At 47.4% G+C, this 23,992-nt stretch overlaps 1 protein-coding gene across 1 annotated transcript in view; it reads right to left on the reverse strand.

The window, feature by feature from the left end:
• Positions 1–23,992, reverse strand: part of acer3 (alkaline ceramidase 3) — an 88,532-nt gene that overhangs the window by 24,186 nt on the left and 40,354 nt on the right. Inside the window, exons 5-6 of the mRNA XM_042334306.1 lie at positions 17,857–17,938; positions 15,228–15,263 (exon numbers count right to left, since the gene is read on the reverse strand). Of these exons, the coding sequence (XP_042190240.1) occupies positions 15,228–15,263; positions 17,857–17,938 (118 nt within the window). The remainder of the gene's footprint in view (positions 1–15,227; positions 15,264–17,856; positions 17,939–23,992) is intronic.

Consider the following 23,992-nt stretch of genomic DNA (forward strand, 5'->3'; position numbering starts at 1 on the left):
GTATTGCAGTGTCAGACTGTGTGATTCCAGGTCCCAACGTGGGATCCTGAACCCACAACCTTTGACTCAGGGGCGAGAGAGAGAGAGAGCTATCACTGAGCCGGGCTGACACACAGTTGTTGTCATATGAAGGGAACTGGATAATAATAATCCTTGCATTTGATATAGCGCCTTATCACATCTTCAAGGCATCTCAAAGTGTTTCACAGGATACACTATAAAGTGAAATGACTGAACACTTTAGAACTGTGCACAGTAGCGTCCCACAAACAGACAACAACAACAAGATTCCATTCATAGAACGCCTTTCACGTCGGGAGGACGTCCCAAGGCGCTGGACAGTTGTAGCGGGATCCGAGGAGGGGGGAAATGGTCAGGATGAGGGGGGGGGGAGGGAGGGAGTGAGGAGGGGGTAGAGAGTCGAGAGCGGAGCTGAAGGCTGAAGGTCAAAGAGAAAGGTCTTGAGACCGGCCTTGAAGGAGGAAAGGGAGGAAGCGGCGAAGGCACTGGGGATGGAGTTCCAGAGCCTCGGGGCTGAGAGGCTGAAGGCCACCGATGGTCGGGCGGTTGGGGCGGGGGATGTGGAGCAGACCGGAGCCAGAGGAATGGAGGGTACGGGCAGGTAGGTAGGGGGATAGTAGGTCGGAGAGGTAGGAGGGAGCGAGGCCGTGAATGGCCTTGTAGGTGAGGATGAGGATCTTGAATTGGATCCTCTGGGGGATGGGGAGCCGGTGGAGGCGAGCGAGGGTGAGGGCGAGGGTGGGAGGGATGTGGGCGCGAAGCCTGGTGCGGGACAGTACACGAGCTGCAGAGTTCTGAATGACCTGCAGCTTGTGTCGGTTCAGTGACCAAATTGTTATTTCTTTTGTTTTTGATTTACTAAAGATCAAGTTAAATGTTCACATGAATTCTCCTACACTTTTTTAAGGTCACACTGCTGTGAATTCCTGATAATAATCTTAATTTACAAGAGTTAAGAACCTACTCAGAACCATATCAGTTAATATCACCAGGCATTAAACAATTTTAGCACAGGTATTATTTTGAACACATGGCACCTGCTACTACATTACAATAACTGCACTGTAAACACTTGGCAGCTTAGATTCCAACAATAAGAGATGAATAAACTGCCAATAGGTCAAGCACATGAGCAATCTAAATACTAGCTCTCTTGTGATTAAGCTGTGAGCGAGCAATACAAAATAGATTTCATCCACAAAATATAGTCAATTCATTTTACAATATATTCTATCAAGGGCTTTGAGACGTCTCGACAACGTCCTGTAGCTCAGTGGTTAGAGCACTCGCTTTGCAAGTGAGAGACCTGAGTTCAATTCCAGGCAGAGGGTGAAACCTTGGGCAAGTTTCCTTACTCCACACAGAGCCTAATAATAATCCCTCCAAACCAAAAACAATAATAAATTGGTCATTTTCAATCTACGACTGTTTGTGGGACATTGCTGTGCGCAATTGGCTGCCGCGTTCGCCCACAAATATACAGTCAATTCACTTTACAGTCTATTCTGTGAAGCGCTTTGGGACGTCCTCCCGCCGTGAAAAGCGCTATATCAAATGCAAGGATTATTATTATTATTATTATAACGTGATAAGATGCTGTATCAAAGCAAGTATTATTATAATACAATAATCCTTGTTATATTTGTTAGAACACCTGTAATGTTGAACCATTTCACTACAAAAATGCTACATAAGTAATTGCTGTCAAGTGAAGTGACTGCGGATTTGTAGTAAACATGGCAAACAATTTATGCAAATCTCCTGGGGTGGGTGTGGAGGGCGAGCTGGCTCCAAGATTACGTGCTTGGTAAAGGAATGTCATAATCGAGTCACTCCTCTGTAGCAGTCTTGCTGGTCCAGTTCCTGAGCCAGGCAGGTCCAGGGCCCAGTCTGGCTCATCGGCAGGACCCGGAGTTTCCACTTGCATCACATTAACCTGCAAGCCAAAGACCACAGACCAACCGAGCTGAGCCTGGTATACAAGCAAATCCCGCTCGGATGGCAAAATGTTGCCCTCAAACAGCCCTGCGCTGATCAGCAGTGTTTGGGGAACCAGGGAAATGGATGTCATCAGTCCGGGCAGGTGGCCAGTGAGTCCCAAGGCAAGAACAGTCTGAGAACAAAAGCCTTTGAGTGTTAATTGAACAGTGCATATCAGTTAATGTGGCCACATGTTTAGTGTTACACTAGCTCAGCACGCCTCAAAGGGAGCAGTCCTTCCACTGAACCATCCTGATTAGTACCAGATGGAGGAGCTGGAGACAGGAGGTGAGGCAGCTCTTGCAGGGTGTCTGAAAGCCGTTCCCTTAAACATCCACTTCAAATCGACTTGTTGCTACAGGACAATAGATCAGCTGAGGTTTTTAAGTTGAATCCTGAGATCAGGGTTTCTCTATTCCACGCACAGGTGAGGCTCAGGGAACAACAACAACTTGGTTTTATATAGCGCCATTCACATGCTGGACAGCGTCTCGGAGTACTTAACCAGAGCAATATTCACAAAAACTTTTTTTTAATATAATCCCTACAGAGAAACTACTTCCTCTGGTGGGGAATCCAGAACAAGGGGCATCATGTTAAAATTAGAGCCGCGTCATTTAGGAGTGAAATCAGGGGCAGATCAGCCGTGATCTTATAGAATGGGGGAAAGGCTCAAGGGGCTGAATGGCCTCCTCCTGTTCCTATGTTCCTTTCTGACGCCTCCTTTCATTTTGCTGGCATAATTAAACACAGAAACTGTAAACTCCTCAACCTCTCTGGGCTCCCCCTCAGACTCACCAAACCAGTGCGCAATCTCGGCGTCCGGATCGACCCCCAGTTCGCAGCTGCCCTTCCTCCCCACATCCCGTCCCTGACCAGGAACTGCCTTCTTCCACCTCCTCCCCAGCCTCCGACCCTACCTTACCCCAGAGCACCCGAAACCCTCGTGTATGTGTTTGTCACCTCCCGCCTGGATTACTCCAACCCCCTCCTCGCCGTCTCCCCGGCTGCACAAGATCAGCTCATTCAGACTCTGCCGCCCACATACCGACCCCGACCCAACTCCACACCACATCTCCCCAGCTCTGGCCCCGGCTCCACTGGCTCCCCATCACCAACACATCCACTTCAACATCCTCACTCTCGTGTTCAAACCCCTTCACTCCCTGACCCCTCCCTCCCCGAGCCCCTCACTCCCCAATCCACCACCCGGGGCCTCCGCTCGACTGGCACCGGCTCCTGCTCGTCCCTCACACCCTCCGCCCCACCATCGGAGGTCGCGCTTTCAGCCACTAGACCCCAAAACTCTGGAATACTCTCCCTCAATCCCTCCGCCTCACCCCCTCGCTCTCCTCTTTCAAGTCCCGCCTGAAAACTTTCCTTCTTGACCGTGCTTATGGTCACGTTTCAGAAATATTGTTGCCACATTTCTGATGTTCTGTAATTATTCAGGAAATCACAAGGCATATTATACAATCACTTTCATCAGTGCCTTTCATGCAGTCTAGCGTCTCGGAGTGCTGCATAATGGCAGGGTTGGATGCCGAGTAAGGGAGTAAAGATGGAGGGAGAGAGGAGGTGACCATAGGCATGGTCGATGAGGCAAGTGTTAAGGTAGGATTTAAAGAATGATAAAGAGGGGGCAAGTTGGAGGAATAGAGGAGCATTGGGCAGTGTAATGGGGTATGAGCAGGTCAGAGAGGTGGGGTAGTGCTTGGAGAAAATGGCCACAAGAATGGTCAAAAACACTTCTCAGTATATTCTGTGAAGCGCTTTGAGGCGTCTCAACAACAACAAAATTCCATTTGTAAAGCGCCTTTCACGTCAGGAGGACAAGGTGCTGAACAATCAGTGTTTCAGACCCGAGCTGGGGGTCGGGATCGGGGAAAGTGGAGGGCAGGAGGGGAAGCAGAGAGATTGAAGGTACAGTCGAAGAGGAGGGTCTTGAGATACGTCTTCAAGGAGGTAAGCAAAAGGGCGAGGCGGAGGAACTTCAGGATGGCACTGAATAGTCAGGGATTTGGACGAGCTAGGGGTTGGGATCAGGAGAGGTGGGCAGGGAGGGCCGAAGAGGAGGGTCTTGAAGGAGGCAAGCAACGGGGAGACTGTAGGATGGAGTTCCAGAGGGTCGGGGCAGAGTGGCTGAAGGCCCGCCCGCCAGTGGTAAGAACATAAGAAATAGGCCCTTCGAGCCTGCCCCGCCATTTAATAAGATCATGGCTGAAGGCGCACCCGCCAATGGTAGGACAGGCAAGGTGGGGCTGTGAAGCAGGCTGGAGCCCGCTGATCGGAGGATGCAGGCAGGTTGCTAGGGGTTTAGGAGATCCCAGAGGTAGGGGGGAGCAAGAAAATGGAGGGCTTTCAGGTGAGGTCCAGGATCTTGAACTGTATCCTCTGTGTGATGGGAAGCCAGTGGATTCGGATGAGATATGGGTGATAAGGTCTTGGAGCTTAGTGCGGGAGAGGACATGAGCTGCAGAGTTCTGGATGATCTGCAGCCTGTGGAGGGAGGAGTTGGGAGTTTGCATAGTCGAGCCTGGATGTAGTGAAGGTGTGTGTGAGGGTCTCGGGAGCTGCGGTGTGAGACAGTGGCGGAGTCGGGTGATGTTGCGGAGGTGGGGAAGGCAGAGTGGTTCATAGCACAGATGTGGGGTAGAAAGGATAGTTAAGGGCAGAGTGGTTCATAGCACAGATGTGGGGTAGAAAGGATAGTTAAGGATCAAACAAGACCCCAAGGTTTTGGACTGGCTTAGCAAGGTGGAGTGTGCAACCATGGACGGTGATTCTGTCAGCGACTGAGGTGAGGAAGTGCTAACAGGAGCCAAACAGGAGCCTCGGTCTTGTTGATGTTCAACTGTAGAAAGTTAGCTCTCATCTGGGCTTGATGTCTGACAGACATGTCTCAATGACGCGCGATAAGGCGCTATATGAAATGCAAGGTTTATTATTATTATATAAATGCAATTTTGTTATGGTTGTTATTGTAACAAGAGGATGGTAAATTAAGATTGTGATGAAAGTATGAGATTAAACAGTCTAAAGGTCTTTCTTTATCTGAACTACTCTCTGTGCTGGTTGGTAATCAAGATACTATCAGCATCGCACGCACCACTATTCACAGTATCCAATCATAGCAGCAATTCCTCCCCCATCGCTGAATTCCGATGAGATTGATAAATCAATTGTGTTTCACTTCTTCAGCTTGAGACTAGAGTTGAACTTTAGTTCGTGCAGGAGAGTGAATGCAATGGGCCGTGTTCTCCATAGTCAAGAACATTCATTGTTTAAAACATGACTAACCAACACGATAGATTAAGAAAATACAGATGGTTCAAGCTGAATGCTTTAGCTTGTTGTTCACGATAGGCTAGAGGTGTTATGTGGAAATAACTCCTTGTAACTTGCAGCGCTGGGAGGACTGAAATCTGGTGTAAAAAGAGCCGTGACTTTCATATGGGCTCTGAACCTGTGGGGAACATCCATCGCTCCCCACAAAAGTAATAATAAATAATCCTTGCATTTGTTATCACGCCTTATCACGTTGTTGAGAAGTCTCAAAGGGCTTCACAAAATATACTGTAAAGTGAATTGACTCTCTCCTCTCCCTCCCTCTCCCAAACAGGGGTCAGTACGTTATACTGTCTGAAGGCTGGTGATTATTCCTTTGTTTTATCAACCAAAACAAGCCAGTCCTGCTTCAAAACCTGCAAGGACACTCAGCACTACATCTAAAAACACAAGGACAAGATGTTTGGCCATGGACAACAAGGCAACATACTAATCTCGTGGTGTGACTGACAACCAAGCCTCTCAGCCTTCACTTGATATAACAATAATCCTTTCATTTGATATCACGTCGTTGAGACATCTCAAAGCGCTTCACAGGATATACTGTAAAGTGTTTGGATCATTCTTGTGAACAACAATTTTGTGGGCAAAACATGGCAGCCAGTTGCACAAAACAGTGTCCCACAAACTGTCGTGGCAAGTTTCCTTACTCCACACGCCTCTGTTTACCTTGCAGTAAGTAGGAACCCGGGTGTTAGTTGATTGGCGGATCGCTTTAGAAGGTAATAATACCCAAAAAAAAGGTCACACTATCCATAACTGTTTGTGGGACGCTGCTGTGTGCAATTGGTGCTGCATTTTGCCCACAAATATACGGTCAATTAACTTTACAGCATATTCTGTGAAGCGCTTTGAGACGTCTCAATGACATGATAATTATATTTTTATTATTATCACTGCACTAATGTCAGCCTAGACTGTCAACCTGATGTGGGGGCTTGAATCCACAACCTTGAGGCAAGAAATGCTTCCAAATGAGCCAGGCTGACATCCAATGTCTATGAATGCTTTGTTGAAATTGCATGGTGTTAGGATGTAAATAAGATGATGTTGGTGGGGGAGAAATTACTGAATCTGGACAACACAAAGTATACGCATTGATGTCACTATATTTAATGATGAAAGCCTTTGGGTTAGTCAATGTTATCAATGTTCAGTTGGCACTAGCACAAATCAAGGCTCAGTCGCCTTGATAAAGTCATGAACATTCATTGTTTAAAACTTAACTAAACCAACACGATAGATTAAGAAAATACAGGTTGTTCAAGCTGAATGCTTTAGCTTGTTGTTCATGACGGGCTAGAGGATTTATGTGGAAATAACTCCTTGTAACTTGCAGCGCTGGGAGGACTGAAATCTGGTGTAAAAAGAGCCGTGACTTTCATATGGTCTCTGAACCTGTTGGGAACATCCATCTCTCCCCACAAACAGGGTCTCTGGATACCCACAAAACAGGCACAGATGGGATCTCTGATCAAAGTGTAATTTAAAGGACAGCACTTCTGATAATGCAGCACAGTCACCCAGACTGTGAGCGCAATGAGTTATACCTCATTGGAAAGGTCTGGTAACTGGGAGTGACATGGGCATATTTATTTTCCGGTATCTCCTGTTGTTTATGAGTTATTTTCAGTTTTGCGTTTTTTGCTGCAGTTACACCTGATGGCCACCGAGTCAAAGTGGCGCTGTGGCATCGTGTGTCACAGAGCATCCAACGTATGTACCCACACACTGCAGGTACACCTGGTGGCCACACCGGCTGACCGTGGCGCTGTGGCATCATGTCACCGAGCGCACACATGTGTATGTACTCACACACTGCAGGTACACCTGGTGGCCACACCGGCTGACCGTGGCGCTGTGGTGGGTGTGTCACTGAGCACACACGTGTGTGTGTGTGTGTGTGTGTGTACTCACACACTGCAGGTACACCTGGTGGCCACACCGGCTGACCGTGGCGCTGTGGCGGGTGTGTCACTGAGCGCACACGTAGCCAAGCGGCGGGAACTAAACAAAGAACACAGACAAAGCTGAACCGCAGCAACACCAACAAAATTACATCTTTAAAGTGCTGTGTCCTCCCACAGGAGCCCTCCCACTGAATCCTACCACAGGAGCCCTCCCACTGAATTCTCCCACAGGAGTCCTCCCACCGAGTCCTCCCACCGAGTCCTCCCACTGAGCCCGCCCACAGGAGCCCGCCCACGGAGTCCTCCCACAGTAGCCCTCCCAGCTGAAATGTCTGTCTGTGTATTAATCTACATTAATAATAATAATTCTTGCATTTGATATAGCGCTGTTCACGTCGGGAGGACGTCCCAAAGCGCTTCACAGAACACACTATAGAGTGAATTGACTGTATATTTGTGGGCGAACGCAGCAGCCAATTGCGCACAGCAATGTCCCACAAACAGTCGTAGATTGAAAATGACCAATTTATTATTGTTTTGTTTTGGAGGGATTGTTATTAGGCTCTGTGTGGAGTAAGGAAACTTGCCCAAGGTTTCGCCCTCTGCCTGGAATTGAACTCCGGTCTCTCACTTGCAAAGCGAGTGCTCTAACCACTGAGCTACAGGACTCCACACACATTCCATATTGGATCCTTTGGTGCCAAGTGAAGCTGCAATGGTACAGCTGGTAAATTATAATTATAATCCTTGCATTTGATATAGCACCTTTTATGTCTTTGAGACGTCTCAAATAACATACAGGATACACTGTAAAGTGAATTGACTGTATTTTGTGGACAAAACGTGGCAGCCAATTGCGTACAGCAGCGTTCCACAAACTGTTGTGGATTGAGTAACCAAATCATTATTTTTATTTATTTTTGAAGGGATTATTACCCCTCGAAAGCGATCCACAAATCGCTTAATAACCGGGATCCTACACACTGCTGGTACCAGAGACATGTGGAGTAAGGAATCGGTCCCGGGATCCATTACTGTAAAGCGCTCTGAGACACCGTCCGGCGTGGAGGGCACTATGTAAATCCAAGTTGTTGTTGTTGACGTCTCGCCCTGCCTGGGAATTGAACCAGGTGCTCTTGCTTGCGAAGCGAGGGCTCTAACCACTGGAGCCCTACAGGATAAACCCACAGTGGAGCTTAACTGACTATGGTCATTAAAATAGCTGATTGTCCCTTCATTTTTTAAATGACCGATCGCCTCACTCGCCTGTTGTGGAGAAGCTTTGTTTTTTGCGGAGTCTGGAAATACAGGCGATTGTGGAAGTGAAACTCTGACCCTCCAGCTGGTGAACACGGATCTCCAGATGGTTCAGAGAACACAAACGCATTTGTCTCTCTCTGCCTTGCTCCACACCAGCCCCGATCAAACAAACTCTCCACTCCTTCCTCCAGCCTCCGCCACCAGTCCCGTACTAAATCAGCATGTGAAATCATCTCCTCCTTTCCCTGCTTCCTCCAACCCCCCACTCCAACCCCTCACCAAAATACACACAGGCACACCAGATCATCAGGGAACAGGAACACACAACCACCAGCCATCACGCCCCCCCTGCCAGGGGCCAGGCCGGCTTCTCTCAGTCTTATTCATTCATTATTTCTCTCTCTACGTGCCTCTCTGGTTAAGTCCTCGGTTTTTCTTTTGTTTCTGTTGCCTCCCTCCCGCCACCGATACATCTCCAAGCAAGTTATGCTCACACATTTATATACACTATACGTTTCACCCACAAAAATATACAGTGAAGATTATTACCCCCAGAAAGTGATCTGCCAATTGATTAACAACCAGGTTCGTACTGACTGCTGGTAAATAGAGGTGTGTGGAGTAAGGAAACTTGCCTAAGGTTTCACCCTGTCTGGGAATCGAACCCTCTCGCTTGCGAGGCGAGGGCTCTAACCATTACACTACAGGACTCCATAGTAAGTCCTGTGAAGCACTACCCGACAACACAACGATTATTATTAACATTCCCTCTCAGGTCACAGACCATTTCCTCATCTGTGTAATCGCAGAGTGGTTATCAGTGCTTATTCAGTGCACTTCACACAGTGTTTCATTGCTCCTCAGGCCAGACTGGGGGCCTGGCTGGCTCAGGTCACGCTCAGGCATCTATACAAAAACAAATCTAGGATGTTTACACTCGCTGGGAGCTATTGATGTTTTTTTTATTCCCGTGGAAAAATAAATAATTTGGCTGCTGTTTCCAGTCATTTTAATCAGAAGGGATTAGGCAAAGGCAGAAAATCACATACAAGCCAAAAGATATTAACTGATAAATCAGCACAGATTCTAAAATATTGCTCCCACCGCACGCTATTTAGTCTATATATACTAATACCAATAATAATCCTTGCAGTTGAGGTGTCCTGTAGTTTAGTAGTTAGACACTCGCCTCGCAAGCGAGAAACCTGGGTTTGATTCCCGGGCAGGGCGAAACCTTAGACAAGTTTCCTTTCTCCACACACCTCTGTTTACCAACAGTAAACAGAGGCGGGTGGAACAAGGAACCTGGTTGTCAGTCGATTGGTGGATCACTTTCCGGTGATAATAAGCCCTTCAAATAAATAATAATCATTTGGACACTCAATCCACAACTGTTTGTGGGGACACTGCTGTGTGAAAATGGCAGCTGCATTTTGACCACAAAATATAGTTTCACTTTAAAGTAATAATAATCCTGGCATTTGATACAGCACTTTTCACGTTTTCTCGACGTCTCAAAGCAACAACAACAACAAGATTCCATTTATAAAGCGCCTTTCACGTCAGGAGGACGTCCCAAGGCGCTGCACAGTTGGGTCATAACCCGAGCAGGGGGGAAATGGTCAGGGTGAGGGGAGGGAAGGGAGGGAGCGAGGAGGGGGAAATGGTCAGGGTGAGGGGAGGGAAGGGAGGGAGCGAGGAGGGGGAAATGGTCAGGGTGAGGGAGGAAGGGAGGGAGCGAGGAGGGGGGAAATGGTCAGGGTGAGGGGAGGGAAGGGAGGGAGCGAGGAGGGGGGAAATGGTCAGGGTGAGGGGAGGGAAGGGAGGGAGCGAGGAGGGGGGAAATGGTCAGGGTGAGGGGAGGGAAGGGAGGAGCGAGGAGGGGGAAATGGTCAGGGTGAGGGGAGGGAAGGGAGGGAGCGAGGAGGGGGGAAACGGTCAGGGTGAGGGGAGGGAAGGGAGGGAGCGAGGAGGGGGGAAATGGTGAGGGGAGGGAAGGAGCGAGGAGGGGGAAGAGAGTCGAGAGTGGAGCTGAAGGTACGGTCAAAGAGAAAGGTTTTGAGACCGGCCCTGAAGGAGGAAAGGGAGGAAGCGGCGAAGGCACTGGGGGATAGAGTTCCAGAGCCTCGGGGCTGAGAGGCTGAAGGCCACCGATGGTCGGGCGGTTGGGGCGGGGGATGTGGAGCAGACCGGAGTCAGAGGAACGGAGGGTACGGGCAGGTAGGTAGGGGGATAGTAGGTTGGAGAGGTAGGAGGGAGCGAGGCCCTGAATGGCCTTGTAGGTGAGGATGAGGATCTTGAAATCAATCCTCTGGGGGATGGGGAGCCAGTGGAGGCGAGCGAGGGCGAGGGTGAGGGCGAGGGTGGGAGTGATGTGGTCGCGGTGTCTGGTGCGGGACAGTACACGAGCTGCAGAGTTCTGAATGACCTGCAGTGTGGAGGGAGGTGGCGGGAAGGCCGGCGAGGAGAGAGTTCCCATAGTCCAGCCTTGAGGTGACGAAGGCGTGGACCAGGGTTTCAGCAGCGTGAGGGGTGAGGTAGTGCCGTAGTCTCTGGCGATGTTCCGGAGGTGATGGAAGGCGGTGCCAGTTGTGGTGCGGATGTGAGGGAGAAAGGACAGCTCAGGGTCGAACAGAACCCCGAGGTTCCTGATGGCTTTGAGAGGTGGAGAGTGCAGCCTTGGATGCTGATGGTGTCAGCGCCTGAGGTGCGGAGGCGCTGACGTGAGCCAATCAGGAGGGCCTCGGTTTTTCGCATGTTGAGCTGAAGAAAGTTGTCTCTCGTCCAGGACTCGATGTCGGACAGGCAGGCTGCAGAAAGCACTTCACAAAGTATGCTGTAAAGTGAATTGACCGTATATTTGTGTATTTTATATATGTGTGTGTATCCACAAATAGTCGTGGATTGAAAATGACCAATTTATTATTGTTTTGATTTGGAGGGATATTATTAGGCGTGTGGAGTAAGGAACGTGTGGAGTAAGGAAACTTGCCCAAGGTTTTTGCTCTGCCTGGAATTGAACCCAGCTGTCTCGCTTGCAAGGCGAGTGCTCTAACCACTGAGCTACAAGACTCCCACGGTATATCCTGTAAGCGCTTTGAGACGCTTTGAAAGGCGCTTTATAAATGGAATCTTGTTGTTGTTGTTGTTGTTGTATCGAAGGCGTGATAAGGTGCTGTATAAAATGCCGGATTATTATTATTAAATCATCAAGACATCGCAAAAGCACTTTACAGAAAATGTTGCAAAGTGGACTGAATGTATATTTAATGGGAGAAACGCGGCAGCCAGTGGCACACAGCAGTGTCCCACAAACAGTTGTGATTGAGTGACCAATCCTACCATTGTAGCAGTGGTGCTTTTGTAGTCTCTGCTCGCTTCAAATCACCACGCTTCAAATCCCTTTATTCCTCTGGCAATGGGTGTGTCAGCCTGGCTTGGTTGATAACACTCTCGCATAGTTGAGGGTTCAAGCCCCATGTCGCATATAGGCTGATACTCCAGTGCCGCACTGGGGGTGCCCGTGTGAAGGATACTATATAAATGTACAGTGTTTATGTTTTTTTTAAAACAAATCACTACCCCAGAAAGTGATCCGCCAATCAATGAACAAATGTCTTCCTACTGACTGCTGGTAAACAGAGGCGTGTGGAGTAAGGAGGGGGTGAGGTTGACGGATGGAGGGAGGGAGTTGCAGTGGACAGAGTGCAATGACCTAAAGTTCAAAGGATCAGAAAATCTCACCACACAGAACTGCCGGGAGGATTGAACAAAGACTTATTCTATGATCCGACAAGCGTTGGTGGGGGGTGGTTTAGAAGGCTGGAATGTTAAACACTTCACTGCTGTAGACAAACAGACGGACAGACAGACCCACAGACACAGACAGAAGAATCAAAGAGGCAAAAGAACTTCCTTCCTGTTACACCCCCCCACCACCTTCCCAATAAAAGGTCATGTGGCCTAACCAGCTGAACATCAACTAGTAAGTAACTGAGTTAAAGCGTTGGCAGAGATGCGTTGACAGCACATACTTTTTGTGAGTGAGTCTGCATGTGTGTGTATTCTGCTCTTCTGAATTAGGAAAAGCTAAAAAAAACTTTCTTTTTAAAATAAATTGTTTCACTTTTTTTTAAAAGCTGGATTTTCTCAAAGACATGAATTCACTCCACTTCCGAAGAGAAACACACAAAAATAATCACAGCAAACATAACAGCTGTCTAGCATTAGGAGCCACAGAAAGCAGAGAGTTGTGGTGAACGGCTGCTTTTCTGACTGGAGGGAAGTGTACAGTGGCGTTCCCCAGGGATCGGTATTAGGACCACTGCTCTTCTTAATATACATAAATGACCTGGACTTGGGTATAGCAAGTCCCATCTCCAAGTTAGGGAGGGGGTAAACAGTGAGAAGGATAGGAGCCGACTGCAGGAAGACAGACAGAATGGTACAATGGGCGACACATGGCAGAGGAGTTTCAATGTGGAGAAATGTGAGGTAATGCATTTTGGTAGAAAGAATGAGGGGCAATATAGGCGGTAATACAATCTTAAGGGGGTGAAGGAACAGAGAGACCTGGAGGGCAGGTAACTGAATCCTTGAAGGTGACAGGAAAGGGAGATAAGGCTGTAAAAAGGGCATATGGGATACTGGGCTTTATAAATAGGGGCACAGAGTACAAGAGTCAGGAGGTTATGATTAACCCATATAAACACTGGTTAGGCCTCAGTTAGAATACTGCCCCAGTTCTGGGCACCGCACTATAGGAAGGATGTTAAGGCATTGGAAAGGGTACAGAGGAGATTTACGAGGATGGTACCAGGAATGAGGGACCGTGATGATGAGGAAAGGCTGGAGAGGTGAGGATTATTCTCATTGGAGCAGAGAAGGTTACGAGGACCTGATAGAGGTCTTCAAAATCATGAGGGGATTTGATAGGTTAGAAAGGGAAAANCTGTTCCCACTGGTGGGAGTGTCGGTGACTCGAGGCAACAGATTCAAAGTATTCTCCAAAAGAAGCCGAGGGGAGGTGAGAAGACATGTTTTCACGCAGCGAATCTGGAACATCGCCTGAAAGGGCGGTGGAGGCCGATTCGATAACTACTTTTAAAAACGCAGTGGACGGGTATTTGAGGAGGACGGGTTTGCGGGTTATGGGGAAAGGGCCGGGGAGTGGGATTGACATTACATTGCTCTATTCAAAGAGCCGCACAAACTCGATGGGCCGAATGGCCTCTTTTTGTGCTGTACAATTCTATGATTATATGATAAGATCATGGCTGATCTGTACCTCAACCCCAATTATCCGCCTTTGCCCTGTATGCCTAAATGGATCCATTTAGTTTGAAGAGTTCAGTAAAGTTTGCCATGAACATGGGATTGCATTGGAATTTAAGATGCCGGATTGCGTGCCCTTGGTGTACTGAGGAACAATGCCAAATGTTTTCTACTTGCATCAAAAGGAATGTTGAAATCTTGATATTTGAGACAAATTCAGGATTGAATAAACACAAAACTTGGCTTGTCCATTGCAAATGGTCAACACAGCCCAGCCCACCTGCTTCTGTGTGGAAGCACAGTATGTGTTGCTTACAGAGGTGGCTTGAAAATCATGGGACTTAACCATAACAACCTGCATTTGCACAGCAAGAATCCAGGTCTCAAAGTGCTTCACAAAATCTATTGATCAGAAATGAAGTGATCGTCAACAACTTGGATTTATATAGCGTTCTTCACGCAGGGTAGAGTCTTGGAGCGCTTAACAATGGCTTAGTTTGTGATTGCTGTATTGATCGTAATAATAATAATAGTCCTTGAATTTGGTATAGCACCTTATCATTTTGTTGAGACGTCTTAAAGCGCTTCACAGAATATACTGTAAACTGGAGTGACTGTATATTTTGTGGGTGAAACCGATAACCAATTGTGCACAGCAGTGTACCACAAACAGTTGTGGATTGAGTGACCAAATTATTATTATTATTTTATTTATTTTTGAAGGGATTATTACTCCCGGAAAGCGATCCGCCAATCAACTAACAAGCGGGTTCCTACTCACTGCTGATAAACAGAGGAGTGTGGAGTCAGAAAACTTAGCTAAGGTTTCGCCCTGCCCGGAATCAAACCCAGATCCTTTCACTTGCGAGGTGAGCACACTAACCGCTACTCTACAGGACTTGATCACAGTCACAAAAGTAACCAAAAAAGGAGAGTGGGTTGACATAACGTTTTGTGTTTTATACTATGTTCCCCCAAGAAGGTGTTTGCCTTCAGGTGTTCAGGTGGCTTTTCCCCACCCTAGTCTGAACCCAAGGTATTGCATGCACAGTCTTTCCATAGAAGGTGATCTGATTGCCTGTGATGAAATATTCTGGTTAACATGCAGCTGCCTCCGACCTTCACACAACCCCAGAATGCGCCAGGACAGACAGCTAGCTCTATGATGTACTAATACTCAAAGAAAATCAGTCTGATAAACCTCTTCTAAATTATTTTTCATTCTTACAGCGACATGGATCTCAGCAACCATACCGTGGTCTCACAATAACATTGATGGGGAAATCCACAAATGCAGAATCAACTGAAGGTCTTAATAGACAGCAACTTGGAACTGGGTTCCATCAATGAATTCTGTGCTAATGCTTCCCATTCAACACCTGACAGCAGACAGGCAAGTAATAATTTAGCTTCAAAGCAATGAGAATGACTAACCTGGTGAAACACTGGCTCCTTCCACAGAAGATAGACCTGTTTAAAATGAGAACAAAGAGGCTTGAACATAGAATTCCCCAACTACCAAATCGGTGAACGGCATCATCACCCTTGACTTTGATACAGCGCCATGTGGTACAGCAACTTTCACAACAGGAGGACGTGTAAAGCCTTCAAAGGATTTTGCTGTAATGTTTAGTGATGGCATATTTTGATAAATGTGGCAGCCAATTTGTGCACAGCAATGTCTCACAAGGATGTCGGGGCCTTTAGAGAGTGCAGAGGAGATTTACCAGGATGGTACCAGGGATAAGGGACTTTAGTTATGTGGAGAGACTAGAGAAGCCAGGATTATTCTCCTTAGAGCAGAGAATGTTGAGGAGAGATTTAATAAAAGTGTTGAAAATTATGAGGGTTTTTGATAATAGTAAATAAGGAGAAACTGGCGGTTGGGTCAGTAACCAGAGGATTTAAGATAATTGGCAAAAGAACTGGAGGAGACACGAGAATTTTTTTTTAACCCAGAACGTTGTTACGGTCTGGAATGCACTGCCTGAAAGTATGGTGGGGTAAGAGCGAGGGAGTACAATTACTTTATTTTTGAAGGGATTATTACCCTCGTAATAGGCATGATAATAATAATAATAATAATCCTTGCATTTGATATAGTGCTTTTCATGTCTTCTCAACGTCTCAAAGCGCTTCACAGAATATACTGTAAAGTGAATTGACTGTATATTTGTGGGGAACGCGGCAGCCAATTGCACACAGTAATGTCCCACAAACAGTCATGGATTGAAAATGACCAATTTCTTATTGTTTTTTGGAGGGATTATTATTAGGCTCTGTGTGGAGTAAGGAAACTTGCCCAAGGTTTGGCCCTCTGCCTGGAATTGAACCCAGGTCTCTCGATTGCAAGGCTAGTGCTCTAATCACTGAACTACAGGACTCCACATTATTTTGGTTTAATTACACATTACCTTGCAAACGACCAATATGCTTATTATCCCTGTTCCTAAAAACACACATAAAACTATTTGAAATGTAGTTGTAGATATAACATAACATGTAGGAGGAGGCCATTCGGCCCTTCAAGCCTCTGCCCCGCCATTCAATCATGGCTGACCTTCTAATCTAACTCCAGCTAATAACCTGACCTGCCTTATCCCCATATCCCTCCCCACCCACCCCCTGCCTTATCCCCCCACCCACCCCCTGCCTTATCCCCCCCCACCCACCCCCTGCCTTATCCCCCCCCACCCACCCCCTGCCTTATCCCCATATCCCTTAATCCCTTTTGCAATAAGAAATCTATCTATCTCAGTCTTGAATATGTTCAAGGACTGAGCGTCAACAGCCCTTTGGGGTAGTGAGTTCCATACATTCACTGCCCTTTGAGTCAACTCAGTGCGAAAGGGTTGGCCTCTGATTTTAAGGTTGTGACCCCTGGTTTTAGTTTCTCCAACCGGGGACACAATCTCCCACTATCTACTCTATCATGGCTTTTGATGATCTTATAGGTTTCTATAAGATCCCCTCTAATGCTTCTATATTCCAGAGAATATAGGCCCAAATTGGTCAACCTCTCCTCGTAACTCATCCCCTTCATCCCTGGTACTAACCCAGTAAATCTACGCTGCACCCCCTCCAAGGGAAGTACGTCCTTCCTTAAATAAGGAGACCAAAACTGCACACAGTATTCCAGGTGTGGTCTCACAGGGCCCTTTACAGTTGCAGTAAGACTTCCCTACTCTTATACTCTAATCCTTTCATACTGAATGCTAACATACCGTTCGCCTTCCTAATTGCTGCTGCACCTACAGACTAACTTTCTGTGATTGGTGTACAAGGACACCCAAGTCCCTCTGGACACTAACACATTCCAATCTCTAAAAAATAACTCGCTCTACTGGTTTTGCTACCGAGGTGGATGACTTCCCTACATTATACTTTATCTGCCACCTACTGCCAAATCACCTAACCTATCTATGTCTCGCTGCATTTTTTTAATGTCGTCCTCTGTGTTGGCACTTCCTCCTAGTTTTGTGTCATATTTTACTTCTGATCTCTTCAATCTGTTGTGGCATCGTATTGGTGACACTTAGCATTTAAAGTGACCATTTTACATGGATGCCGTTCACAGTTTCTATAAAACTTATTTGTTTCCAACGAATTGGTGAAAACTTGTACCCATGTATTAACGATGGGCCGAATGGCCTCCTTCTGTGCTGTAAGATTCTATGATAAACTGAATTTGTGGGACATTGGATGTGCCAATTGGCTGTCACATTCGCCAACCAAGTGAATGATTAATTTTATTGGGAAACTCTCTTTCAAGTAGTTCAGTTTAACGTCTCAAACGAAAGACATCACCTCAGATAATACACCTGAGAACTCTACTGGAGTATCAGCCTAGTCCAAAACTGGGGCTTAGACCACAACCTTCTGACTCAGAGGCAAACATGCTATTGACTGAGCTAAGCTGACACACTTATTTTTATAAGATAAACATAAACAAATGGAAATGAAAATAAATGGAATGAATTCTAGTGCGATGTTTACAACTTTCACACGACACAGAATGGCTAATTGATGTCCCCAATAATTTAAACAGAAAATGAGCACTTACTGTGGTCACCAGCCCACTGAACATCACCAGTATAAACACGAGAAGGTAGTTCTGTGTGTTCCTGGGTTTGAAGCATTCAAATCTGAAATTAAACAATAAAAATAAATGATCGTTGCATTTGATACAGCACCGTTCACATCAGGAGGATGCCTCAAAGTGATTCACAGGATGCAGGAAACTGGGGAATTGTTGGCCAGACACCAGGAACAACAACAACAACAACAAAATTACATTTACAGAGCGCCTTTCACGTCGGGAGGACGTCCCAAAACTCCTTTCACTTTTTGAACAATGCCAGGGAATCTTTAACATCCATCCGAAAAAGCAAAGACGGAACCTCAGTTTAATGTCTCATCCAAAGGACAAATAATAAATACATTGGGGTGTAAAGAAATTAACTATTATACGAAATACAGTCTTGTGCTCCCTAGGGCTCTGTCCTTGGTTCCCCTCCTCTTCAACTTGTACACTCTCCTCTTGGTGACATCATCAGCAGACGTAGTCAACTTCAATATGTATGGGATGGGATGACAGCCAACTCTACCTCTCCACAAGCTGCAGATCATCCAGAACTCTGCAGCTCAAGTCCTCTCCCGCACCAGGCTCTGTGACCCCCATCACCCCCACTCTCTCTCGGCTCCACTGGTTCCCCATCCCTCAGAGAATAGAATTCAAAATCCTCGGCCTCACATTCAAGACCCTCCACGGCCATGCTCTTCCCTATCTCTGCGACCTGCTGACCCCCTATCAACTGTTCGCTCCCTCCGCTCATCAGGCTCCGGCCTGCTCCACGTCCCCCGCCCGGTCGAACTTTTGGGCTCGCTGCCCCCACCATTTAAAACTGCATCCCTTCGCCTCGCCCCCTCCCTTGCCTCCTTCAAGGCCCATCTCAAGACCCTTCTCTTCAAACCGCCTTCAGTCACCCTCCTACTTCCACCCTCCACCCTCGTGATCCCAACCCCTGACTGTCCAGGATCTTGGGATGCTCTCCTGAAGTGAAAGGCGCCGTGTAAATGTCATCTTTTATTGTATTGTACGCTACAGGACTCCACTCCAGTAATAGCGAGTCCCAGACTGGGATCCCACTCCGGAGCTCCAGGGCAGGATTATAGTAAAGAGTCCCAGGCTGCGACAGCCTAGACTGACATTTCAAAGACTCGTCGTGGGACTTCAACCCACAACCTTCTGACTCAGTCAGGAATTCAAGGGAGAAAAAAAACTGCACTGATCCAGTGGGTATTATATTTTGTCTCCTTTATTGTTATGTCTATTCAGTCGTCTTGAGCAAGGCCCCATTGTAAACAAACACTGGAGCCTGGCCCAGTCGGCTTCAAAGATATCCAGCGTCTGTGTGTCAGTTTCCATGCTTTTTGGTGAGGTTTAGACAGTTTAGTTGAACAGCAACAAGACCGAGGCTCTCCTGATTGGCTCCAGTTGGCGCCTCCAACCTCAGGCACTGACAGCATCACCTTGGTGTCCAGAACCCTGGGGTCTTGTTTGACCCTCAACTATCATTGCTACCCCATATCCGTGCCATGACCTGCTCTGCCTTCTCCCACCTCCGCAACATCCCCTAGCTCTTCCATTGGCTCACATCAAAGGCTGCCAAACCCTCATACACACCTTCATTACATTGGGACTCGACTATGAAAACTCATTGCTTTTCGGCCTCCCCAACACCTCCCTCCACAGGCTGCAGATCATCCATAACTCTGCAGCTCATGTCCTCTCCCGCACCAGGCTCCGTGACCCTATCACCCTCATCCTTGCCCAACTCCACTGGCTTCCCATCACACAGAGGATACAGTGCAAGATCCTGGTCCTCACCTTCAAAGCCTTTCATGGTCTTGCTTCACCCGACCTCTGCGACCTTCTAACCCTCTGCTTGCTCCCTCTGCTCAGCGGGCTCCTGCCTGCTTCACGTCCCCCGTCTCGCTCACCCCACCATTGGCGGGCGGGCCTTCGGGCACTCTGCCCCCACCCTTTGGAACTCCATCCCGCAGTCCCTCCGCCTCGACCCCTCCTTTTCCTCCTTCAAGACCCATCTCAAGACCTTCCTCTTAAACCGTGCTTTCAATCACCCTGCTTCCCCCCCGCTCTCCACCTTCCCCACCCTTGATCCCCAGCTCGGGGCCAAAACACTGACTGTCCAGCACCTTGGGATGTCCTCCCGACATGAAAGGCGCTTTACATTTATAATTTTGTTATTGTTGTTATTTATTTTGCGTCACTGAAAATAATAATATCCCTTGCATTTGGCTTTCAAAGTGAAGAGTTGGAGAAGTGCTTCACAGGACTTACTGTATAGTGACTGTATTTTTTAGGCAAATGTGGCAGTCAATTCGCACACAGTGATATCCCCCAAACAGCCATGCATTAAGTCTGTAAGAATGCATTCCAAACCGGGGGGGTGGTGGGGAGAGGGGTAGGGATAACAAAACAGGTCAGCCCAGAAATCCTGGGGGTGGGGAGGGTGAGGATGGGAGGGGGGATGAAGCAGGATTACAATACAATGTAATCTAGGGATTGCCAGAGTGCATGTTGTGGGGCTGCTGCTTGTTTATCAGCTGTACCCATTGCAGCTTCGCTTGCAACCAAAGGATTCAATATGGAATGTAGACTAACACACAGACAGACATTTTGTCTTTGTACTCAGTGGGAGAGTTCCTGTGGGAGGACTCCTGTGGGAGGATTCCAGTGGGATGTAATTGCAGTGAAAAAAACAAAACTGAAAATAACTCATGAATGACAGACAGGGAGATACCCGAAAACGAATATGCCCATGTCACTCTCAGATATAAGACCTCTCCGATGGTATAAATCATGTCTCTACATCAATCGCCTATTGAAATACTTCTTGAAGCGCAGACAGACATTGTTATTTCATTAGTATAAAAGGTTAAGGTTTTGGCTGACAGTTTAAGGGTTAACAGGAGTGGACTGGGAAGACACGCTGCTCTCTCCAGTTCTGCTGACAAGCCAGGCTGGCTGGTCTGTCATCACCAGTGCCAGGTCTACTGCACACAGGCCAGGATCAACTCGATTCTGCTGTACCAAAGTCAGCTACATTACCTTGGAGCCAGCTCAGCCCTGAGGACAGTCCACTTCCCTCCCCAGGGACTGCGTGAGCCCTCACCTGCCACCTAGTGACGGCTAATCTCCCCCCTCGTTACATGTCCAAATGACCAACTAGTGACTATTCTCCCATTGGGGGGAGAGGATAAGTGGGGTCTCCTTAGAGCTGAACTGGTTCCCATGTTTAGTAACGGAATGTGGCCGGTCTCTAGTCTAGTTCCTGAGCCAGACAAGTGCACAGTATCCCAGGGCAGTCACTGCTGATGACGGCACTCACAGCCCAGCCTGGCTCATCAGCAGGACCTGGGAGGGGGCAGGGAATCCTTCCACTCAGCTCCTGTTAACCCTGCAGCCAAAGGCCTAATGGGTAGGGTGGTCCTCGCTGGACAAGCAGCGGGAAAGCTGGCCAGACAGCGACAGCAATGGCGAGCTATGTGGGTTCAGCTGGTTAGACTCCAGCAGTTACCCCAACGAACACCCTGGGGCTCCTCCAAGCCTTGGCTCTTACCAACCTGTGCCCAATACTTTCCAGAATTAGGTTAGCAGGATACATCCTTCCAGGGAGAGAGAGTGCATTCCATTCGAACAAATATTTCTTGAATTTCCATAGGTATGTAAGTTATGTGAATTCTCAGTTTAACTTGGAGACTCTGTAGCATGGGGATGTGTTTCCGCATGTGACTGTAGGCTTGAACTGACAACCAAGAGACGAGAGTGCTCCCAAATAAGCCAAGCGAGTATTGAGTGAAGATTCTGATACCCCTGAATATTAGCAGAGCACACAATATTTTATGTTCTGTTAAAAAAATGTGTTTCCTTTGGAAAGGTTTTGGTGCCTGTGGTAACTCAGTGAACCATCCGTAAACAATTTAAAACCACAACATTCTTGGATGTTGTAGGCCATTCTTCTCCTCTCCCTGCCCCACCTCCGAGGATTCATGGCTGTGCAGAGTGTCGCACCCTATATAACATGCTTTACAACAGCATAATTCACTAATAACATGTTTGTGCTGCGGAATCCGGTCACTGAGAATTTTCGCAGACCGTCCACTCACTTCCTGTGCCCCAGCTGCTTTACAAACTAAAATGGACAGCTTTCAGTTCAGTGCACTTGCCTGGCTGCGGGGTCATTCCAACATCACTTCCTGTTTTGTACATAAAACAGGAAGTGACACTGCGGTGACCTAATGAATAAAAATCGGTCATTTTCTTTCTTTTAGCAAAGGACACGGCCAGGCCAAGTCAGACTCAGTAAAACCAGCTGTTGTGCCTCACTCTAGCTGGATTAGCATTTCATAATGGAGCTCCAATATATTATATATATATTTATTGAAATTCTGGGATCCATTTAATCTCCACAATAATTATTCCCCACATTTAATGCAAGGATTATTAGTATGATTAAATATTTGTATAGCGGCTTTCACGTCAGGAGGACGTCCCAAGGCGCTGAGCGGATTTCTCCATTTAGTCACTGAATTTTTAATTTTAAATTAAAATCATCTCACGTTACAAGACACCTAACTGTACTGATTCACCTATTGCAGTTTATGACTCTGTACCTGCCAAAAATACATTGTTCACGATTGCGTCCCAATTCCAAAGTGATACAAATTAATAATAATAATCCTTGTATTTGATATCGCGCCTTACGTTGTTGAAACATCTCAAAGCGCTTCACAGAATATACTATAAAGTGAATTGTCTATATATTTTGTGGGTGAATCGCAGTAGCCAATTGCCCACAGCAGCGTCCCACAAACACTTGTAGATTCATTGACCAAATTTTAAAAAATCTAATTTCACGTTTTTTTTAAAAAACACACGTTTTCTCCTCTTAAAAGCGGATTCACTTCCATTTTCCATCTTCCTCTTTGTGGAGGGTGGGGGTGGGAGGGAGACGTAGTATCTTCTTGTAGCTGCCACCTCCAGTGATGTGCTTGGAACGAATGTCAGAATCGAGACAACACTCGGCTGCTGTTAACCTTGCAGCCAAAGCCCTCAAGGCTCTGGTGATCCTAGTTGGACAGGAAGTTGGAAGCTTGTCAGTTTGTGCTCTCAATGGCAAGCTATGCAGTTTTAGCTGGTTGAACTCCAACAGGTATCTTCAATACAAATCTTGGGTCTTGCCAACCTACACCTAATACTGTATGGGGCAAGAGCAGGGGCAGTGGGACTAGTTGGGTTAAGAGCAGGGGCAGTGGGACTAGTTGGGTTAAGAGCAGGGGCAGTGGGACTAGTTGGGGTAAGAGCGGAGGAGTGGGACTTGTTGGGGTAAGAGTGGGTGAGTGGGATAGTTGGGGTAAGGGCAGGGGAGTGGGATAGTTGGGTTAAGAGCGGGGGAGTGGGACTAGTTGGGGTAAGAGCAGGAGACTGGGACTGGTTGGTGGCTCTTCCATAGAGCCGGCACAGGTACGATGGGCCGAATGGCCTCCTTCTGTGCTTCACGATTCTACAATTGTACGAGAGACCGACGAGGAGTGCATTTCTTGGCCGGAGGTATCAAGGGGGTAAATCAGGGTGTCGTCAGCATTTGGTGTGAGATCGGAGCTGAGGCGGGTGATGTGACAAAGTTAAGGAAAAGCAGACTGGAATGGGGACCGACGGAGAGCCAAGGATTGAGCTGGACACTGAGGATGAGCACAGGTTAAGTGAGTTTGAGAGCGAGAGGCCGAGGGTTCATAGTTGTCTCCCAACCGTGGAGTCCTGTAGTGTAGCGGTTAGAACATTCGCCTCACAAGTGAGAGGACCGACCACCTGCTTCCTCGACCCCATCCCTTACCTCCCAGCTCCATGTCCTTGCTCCTCTACTCATAGACATCATAAACCTGTGCTCTGGTAAAGTTCCCACCCCTTTAAAAACCTCCATCATCATTCCTATACTTAAAAAAAACCCGGACCATTCCTGCTCTCAAACTACTATCCCATCTCCAACTTCCCTTTCCTCGCCAAGGTCCTGGAACAATTTGTTGCTTCCCAGCTTCCTCCTAGATCTCTCTGCTGCCTTCGACACTCTATTCTCATCCCTCTCCTGCCACTCCCTACACAAACTGCTCCAATC

Source organism: Callorhinchus milii, unplaced genomic scaffold, assembly GCF_018977255.1.
Source record: "Callorhinchus milii isolate IMCB2004 unplaced genomic scaffold, IMCB_Cmil_1.0 Scaffold4, whole genome shotgun sequence".
NCBI lineage: Eukaryota > Metazoa > Chordata > Chondrichthyes > Chimaeriformes > Callorhinchidae > Callorhinchus > Callorhinchus milii.